Source organism: Pundamilia nyererei, unplaced genomic scaffold (genome assembly GCF_000239375.1).
Source record: "Pundamilia nyererei isolate P.nyererei 1_Seehausen unplaced genomic scaffold, PunNye1.0 scaffold00307, whole genome shotgun sequence".
Taxonomy (NCBI): domain Eukaryota; kingdom Metazoa; phylum Chordata; class Actinopteri; order Cichliformes; family Cichlidae; genus Pundamilia; species Pundamilia nyererei.
The window spans coordinates 91,381-99,096 of NW_005187708.1; the positions used below are offsets into that span (position 1 = coordinate 91,381).

General features: G+C 42.8%; 1 protein-coding gene and 1 gene segment (V, D, J or C); one reads left to right on the plus strand and one right to left on the minus strand.

Moving 5' to 3' along the window:
- Nucleotides 1-7,716, plus strand: part of LOC102193630 (zinc finger protein OZF-like) — an 18,619-nt gene that overhangs the window by 2,907 nt on the left and 7,996 nt on the right. Inside the window, exons 2-3 of one of the 2 annotated variants that reach the window (XM_013915460.1) lie at nt 1,633-2,013; nt 3,099-5,378. The exons of the other annotated variant lie outside the window; for it this stretch is intronic. Coding sequence (XP_013770914.1) covers nt 1,633-2,013; nt 3,099-4,201 — 1,484 coding nt within the window. The 3' untranslated portion in view covers nt 4,202-5,378. Of the gene's footprint in view, nt 1-1,632; nt 2,014-3,098; nt 5,379-7,716 lie in introns of those variants that run through there. 2 annotated transcript variants of the gene reach the window in all.
- On the minus strand, nt 5,493-6,436 carry LOC102210606 (T-cell receptor alpha chain V region CTL-F3-like). The segment is given in 2 exon segments: nt 5,493-6,026; nt 6,148-6,436. Coding segments are annotated over 2 exon segments (423 nt in total).

Consider the following 7,716-nt stretch of genomic DNA (forward strand, 5'->3'; position numbering starts at 1 on the left):
CGTTTTTTTGCTGGTTTGTCGGTAGCAGCTCCTGAAACGCAAGACTGCCACACATCTGTTCGACCAACGCCAGTTGATCTAAACGCCAGTAGATCTAAACGCCAGTTGATCTAAACGCCAGTTGATCTAAACGCCAGTAGATCTGGAACACCGGACCGGTGAGCGTCCTCCTGCCCCTGGAAAGTTTAACTACGCATTTAATCCGCATATGAGAGAAAAAACAAAGAAGCCCAGTTTTAACCGCGTGTCTGCTTTTCTGCTGAGGTCTGTCAGCTCAACTCTTTGTCGTGTAAAGTTGTAGAAAAGCTTCTGGTTGCTCTTTCTCCGGACTGTGTCGTCATTATGAAGCAGGAGAGTTTCATTCATTTCATTCGTATCTCAGCTACCACAGGAGAGGTACACCCTGGGCAGGCCGTTTAGCATCACCAGTTAACCTAACCCCACTAAGTGCACGTGTTTGGACTGGGAGGGATCCAGAGAACCCACTCAAACACGGGGAGAACATGCTAACTCCACACAGGGCCGTGAGCAGGGGGTGGATTCAAACTCAGGAGCGTCTTGCTGTGAGGCAACAGTGCTACCCACCACAGCACCGTGCTGCCCTGGATCACAGTCAGTGTGTTTCTGCTGTGGATTGTTGGATGCACTCAAAGTGTCCAATCACAGTTTGTGTCTGTGATGTAAATGCTGACCAATCAGAAGGAGTTTCTCTGTTCTGTGTTGTACATCAGTGGCTGTGTTTTGGGGTTTGTTTTAAAGACATTGGTGCTTAAGTTTTAATCGTATGTACTGACACTCAGTCATTTAGCTGAGACAACAACAGCGCCTCCTTCCTGCTCCGTCCACACAGGAGAACACATGACCTTTTCTCTCTCTTTTCCAAAACACTTTCTGGTATGACGGAATATTTGCTCCAGGAGAAATTTTCCCTCTTTCCAGCAAACCTCCTCCTTCTCTCTCCTCTGTACAGATACACAATATGTACTATACACAAACCCTTCCTGAGAGTTTCCCTCAGCATGTCAGCTGTGCTTTCCAGTCGTCTGGGAACTCTTCCCTGCCACTCGGAGCAGCTTCCACCATTTATTCCCTTCCTCTGTCTTCTTTCACTTCCTCTTATTGATTTCCAAAGTTATCTTGCAGACTTCCATCTGATGCCCCCAGCTATGTCTCCTTCAGATTTCACCTTCTGTATAAGATGGAGTTCACCTGTGTGCACCTTCCTGCAGCCTCATACATCCCTCTGTGTTCCTCCCTCTTGTTAAAGTTCAACACAACCTTTTCTATCCTTTCTTTAAAGGCACTCCTACCCAGCGCCTCCTCATCACCTCTCCTCCCTTCACTTACATGTTTGTTGAACTCTCTCTCCCCCTGCAGACACTCAGTACTGCTTCATCCAACTTACTCCAGAATTCCTCTTCTTCTTCTACATAACCGACCCGTGTCATCCACATGTGTACATTGTGCAGTATAGACACACTATAAGCGACTCAGAGGCCTTTTTTCAGTACGCGTGTATTCTCTGTTTTGGCTTTTCTCCGTGTAGTAACTTTGAAAGCTTGTGCGTGTGTCGGAGTATTTGCCTTTTTATAATATTATTTCTTTCTTTTTTGTGTCCTTTTCTACTTCCAGACCTCCCACTGCGACTCCTCTGCAGAGAGGAGGAGGTTCTCCCTGAGCAGCAGCTCTGGGACCAGGAGAGGAGCTCCAGTGTGGAGCAGGAGGAACCAGAAGCTCCACAGATTAAAGAGCAACAGGAGGAACTGTGCAGCAGTCAGGAGGGAGAGCAGCTGGGACTGGAGGAGGAGACGGATACCTTTACGGTGACTGCTACTTACGAGGAAAGCGACCTCAGTAACGCCACTCACTCAGACTCCAGTGTGTTTGTTGGGACTGAATCCAGAGAAGCATTCGAAGTTTTAAATAATTCTACCCAGATCGAGAAAGACATCAACCATCAGCCCAGAGAGCTGGACGTCACCACCAGTGCTGAGACAGATGTGCACAGAACAGGTGAGTCTCACTCTGATGGTCTGGTCCTAATCAGAGCCCTGTTACACAATTTATGATGCAGCTGCAGTTATTTTTCAGAGAGAAATACCATGAAGTATTGTTATAATTAAAGAGTTTCAGCATTAGACTCAAAGTATGTATAAAACGAGTGGATCCATGTCAGCTGCAAACCTACGAGTGTTGTTTGGTTAATGTTGTTGGCTTGGTGCTTAAAGACATGCTTTTGTTGTCATTCAGTGTACAGCAAGTGTACAAGGCACACAGTTTCATTACAGTTGGCTCGACACAGGATGAAAATATAGAAAAGCTCTAGTACATTTTAGTTGAGTGCGCATGCGCCATTAGCGTGCTGCCTGCTGTAACCCCTAATTTCCCTCGGGATGAATAAAGTATTCTGATTCTGATACATATAGTAAGATGTGTATATATGACGTCACTGAGAGTTACAAACGGTCTAAAGACTTTAGACCGTTTGTAACTCTCAGTGATCGTTTGATTTATGGACCTGCAGCGCAGTTTGAGCGCAGACACGGTTGGTGACGTCAGACTTAAAGACCGGATTACATTTGCACTCAGTAACCTTCCTGTTCTTTCAGAATATAAACAGAATAAATCCACCAACAAAGCCTCATTTAAACTGGTGGAGACGTGTTAGCTGTTAGTCTGCATTGATAAAATAGACAGCAGTTATTTGAGACCTTCAACAATCTCTTGTAGAGTGATTCCAGTCAGACTGTAGCTGTTTGCAGAAAGGATGCCTCCTATCCGGTCTTTAAGTCGGACGTCATTAGTCGCTTCCGGGTCAAACGATCACTGCGGCGTCACAGAGTTACAAACTGTCTAAATCCTTTAATCTTTAATAAAATAATCAGTGTGGCTGCTCTATCAGCTGTAACAGTTAAGTTTAACATTCAGGCATCCACGAAAACAGAATTTATGAAGTTTAACAGAGTTCGAAGTTAGCAGGGAGTTAGCTCGCTAGTTTCCACCTAAAGATGATACAGCATGTTCATTACCCCGAACATGATTAAAGGAACAATGTATTTCACTGCTTTTCTTTTTCTGGGCTCCTATTGTCCCTGCAGACCTCCCACAGCAGCATGTCTGTAAGCAGGAGGGGGTTCTCCCTCAGCAGCAGCTCAGGAACCAGGACAGGAGCTCCAGATTGGACCAGGGGGAACCAGAACCTCCACAGCGCACAGAGGAACAGAACAAACTCTGCAGCAGTCAGGAGGGAGAGCAGTCCGTAGTGACAGAGACGAAAACTTCTACGGTGACTCCTGCTCACAGCAAAAGTGACCACAGTGAATCAGAAGCAAACCGTGACCAGCTCCTCACTCACGGCTCTGCTGCAGCTGAGAGCCGAGATCAGGAAGGAGGGAAGAAGGGCGATTCAGACTCTGGAAATCCAGAGTCAAAACTTCATGTAAACAGAAGTCAGAGCAACAATTCTGAAGAATTCCCGCCATCAGCGAGTCGGTGTAACACTGACACGGGTCGAAAATCTCTCCAGTGTGACATTTGTGGAAAGTCTTTTAAGAAAAAGTGCCAAATGAAGGAGCATTACAAAATCCACACAGGTGAGAAACCATTCACCTGTAATACATGTGAGAAAAGTTTTGCTCAGAAGAGCACTTTGCTGCGCCACATGACTGTCCACACAGGAGAGAGGTTGTTTTCCTGCCACATATGTGGCAAAACTTTTAGGCAACGCGGGAATCTGATGATCCACCTGAGAATCCACACCGGTGAGAGGCCGTATTCCTGCACAATGTGTGAAAAGACTTTCAGTCAGAGTAGTCATTTGTTGGGCCACATGCGAAGCCACAGAGGAGAGAAGCTGCACCAGTGCGATCACTGTGGGAAATGTTTTTCCGAATCATCGTCACTTAAATTACACAAAGTGATCCACACAGGAGAGAGGCCTCATTCTTGCCAGTTATGTGGGAAAACGTTCATTAAACGCAGTAACCTGCTGCGCCACATGAGAACGCACACAGGAGAGAAACCGTATGTTTGTGAGACCTGCGGGGAAAGATTTACTCTGTCAACGTCACTAAAAAGCCACAACGCGATCCACACAGGAGAGAAGCCGTATCACTGTAAAACCTGTGGGAAAATGTTCCGCCAGAGTCATCATTTGTTGTTTCACATGAAAACACACAACCAGCAGAAGCTGCAGTGCTGAAAGTTTTGTGGAGAAAACAAGTATCTACCAACAACTATTTTGATGTTGTCACGTGTAAAACTGTGTTCTTCATTTGATTTTTATTTTCCGTTCTGCGATGAAGCTTTGTTTCTCTAATGCAGGGTTTCTTTTCACAGTGAGTACCACCACATAAAATATATGGCTCTTAAATTACCAGCCTTTGACCAACATTAGAGTACAGTAGTATACACCTATTAAACACCACATGCAGTTTCTTATATGAATGTTATTTATTAGAACTGTCATAAACAGGATGTGACGGGTGATAATAACAACTGTACTGCATTAAAACATTCTCAGCAGGTGGGATATCCAACCTTTAAGTGATGACGTATGAACAAACTACTCTGCATTTATTAAGGCTGTTGTGTTTTTAACATGTGTAACCAGTGGTACGCATACCACCTTTTAAGAACCACTGCCCTAATGAAAACATAACGCGTCTTTTAGAATATATTACATGTTAGATTCCTTTTCCTTTTGGAGAAAGCCATGTTTAAAGTCTTCTTGCTGTGGTTGGTTGGATGCACTGAGAACCTGTCTGACTGACCAGCAGGACTGAGTTCATCCATCTTCTGCTGCTGGGTTTGGGACAGTAGCCTGAGCAGAGAAGCTCAGACCTCCTTCAGGGGAACACTCAGGTATTCCCAAGTCAGGTGAGAGGTGTAATTGTTCTGGATCTGCCTCGGGGCCGCATCCTGTGATTTTGTTCTTTCATTTATTTTTTTTATCGTAATTTCTTATTTTGGGAGATTTCTTTGACACTCTGGAAAAGGACTTTAACTTTTCTAATAGCATTATATCGACCTCTCAGAGATTCCAGTTATTTGTACGTTCAACACGTTTTCAGTCATTTTCTCCAGCAGCTTTTGGATCATTTTCTGACATTTTAAATTTATAATGGTGGTGTAAATATTGAAGTGGAGAAGTAGTTTTTCACCTGGTGTCATCCATCTGCAGTTTTCGAACAGCAGCTGTAACAGTCACACAAACCTTTTCATCGTTACTTTGGTTTCTGTGTGCGTCTGAGTGTCATTTAAACCAGCAGGTATGAGACAATCTCTCACTGATAGAAATGTGTGTTGTTCTTGTTTTTCCGTCTCGTGGTTATTTGTGAATGTGGGTTCAGATTTTGGAGCGTTGAAAGTGTCACAAAGAATTTAATTTCTTTAAAAGACCTTTAATTTTTCCTTTTTTCTTTTTTTTTTTAACTGTTTGTTCGTGTCTCCTTTAAAACTCAAACTGTAGATGTTCAAAGCTGTTAGAAACATTTTGTTATAAATAAAGGGTTTTTTATTCGAATAGTTTTGTGCTTCCACAGCAGCTCTGTCTCTGTCTCTGATCTTTACTGCTTCATTTCTCTGTTGTCTTTGTCATCAGTCCAATGACACAAGAATCAGAGGTTTAACAGTGTGTGGCTCCCTCTAGTGGATGTTGTGGAGTATTCTGTTGTCTTTGCTCCAAAGGTTTTTGTACAGAGTTTTGCTGTTTCCTGTCACTGTGGGCTGCAGAGCACAGTAGTACACAGCAGAGTCAGACAGCTGAAGCTTCTGGATCTTCAGAGAAACTGATGTCTTGTTGAGTTCAGCATCAAATCTGTTCTTCGGGAACTCTTGAGCGTTTTCAGTTCCAGAAGCATCTCGCCGTAAAACATATTTCGGATAGTCGTTCACGTCCTGTTTGTACCAGAACAAATATGGAAATGCAGAAGTTGTTTCGTATTTGCAGTAAAGTGTAACTGTGTCTCCTTCAGCAGCAATGGCATCTCCTTGTTCCTGGATCACTTTGTCTTCTCCTTTACACTCTGAGGAAGAACAGAACATGCAGAGGAAGAGATGGATCAATAAACATGATTAAAAACTCACCATTAATCAGACTCACACATTTATTTAAGCAGAGGAAACATGTTGATGTTTGTATCTCACCAAAGAAAAGAGCAGCAAGAATAATCCACAGCCAATGTTCCATCTGTACAACAAGGTTTAAATCAACAGGAGAAACTAGCTGATGTTCAACATTCAGTCTGAGAATTGTTCTCTTCACAGCAGCACTTATTATTGACACAATGGTTGAACACAGTGCAGAAGGAGAGCCCCGCCTACTGGATGATGTCGCCCTCTGTCTCCTCTTTGAGTCTCACTTCCTCTTCCTCCTGGTTCACAGACTGTTAGCAGCATTTGAATCACTGTGAGGAGGGAGGATGGAGCACTTTGCACTGTGTGCAAGGACAACGAGCCAAATGTTCTCCATCACTGAGCTAAAAGTGAGACTCAGAGTCAGATATGTTTCCAGATTAGATGAGCTATAAATGTGGAGACACCAGAAGAATTTCTTGTGTTTATATGTATGTATGTACATGCATACATATATGGTTTATTGTTTAGCATGCCTTTAACATTATGAATCCATGTTTCACAAAGCCAGTGCACAGCAATTACAACACAATACATGAAGAGAGACTAAAAAACTAGCAATAAAAAGTAAAATAAGTTATTTGTATTTATGTGTGTGGAGCAGCAGATTTGCAAACAAGCTGGTAGATTTGAATTGACTGAAGGATTAAACTCTGTGGTGAAACAGCGTGTGACGCCTGTCGGTTCAAATGTCCATCAAAGAAATGTAAAAAAAAAAATCTTCCTAATTTGTCTTTTTAATCATAAAAGAAAAATAGAAAATGGAACCAGCTGGGCCAAATGGACAATGGCTTCTAATATGCACTTAAATATTGTAACCAAGTTACCAAGTCTGATCACCAAACCAAGCAATGATACAAAACAGTAAAACAGATTCAATCAAACCTTTATTTAAAAAAAGGTTCATCATTTCACATGAAACATTAAAAACTTTCAATCTCCTTAAAACGTGCAGCTGTTGTTGGATCTTTTTCACTGTAGCATCAAGATGTGACTCAAAGGACAGAGCATGATCAAGAACAAACTTGCTTCCAACTGTCCACCAGTTCAATGGCTGCACTGTTTACTACTGTTGGTGCAGGATGGGGGGATGTCCTCCTGGAGTCAGTTACCAGGTCCTCAGTTTTCAAGGTGTTGATCTTTAAGAATGACCGATCACACCAAGAAACAAACTCATCCACAACAGGCCTATGGGAATATTCTTCACCATGACTGTGTCATCCACATATTTAATGAAATGCCTGTTAGGCTGTGTACTCCGAGAGTCATTGGTGTACAAAATATACAGTAGGGGAGAGAGACAACATCCCTGTGGTGAACCAGAAGAATTCAGCTGATTGGAAAAACAGCCGTTTACTCTCACACGCTGACATCTGTTAGTTAAAAAGTCTGAACCTACACAATGGGATGTTTCTGCCTCGCGCCATACCTGGTTCCATAACATTCTTTGTGTTTCATTTTCATTCATGTTTCATTTACTGAAGCTCAGCTCTTCTATGTTGTTTGCTTTATTAAATGTGAAGGACTTTAACCTCCTAAGACCCGAACTCTTCCACAGCAGCGTTTTTGATGGTTTTTTTT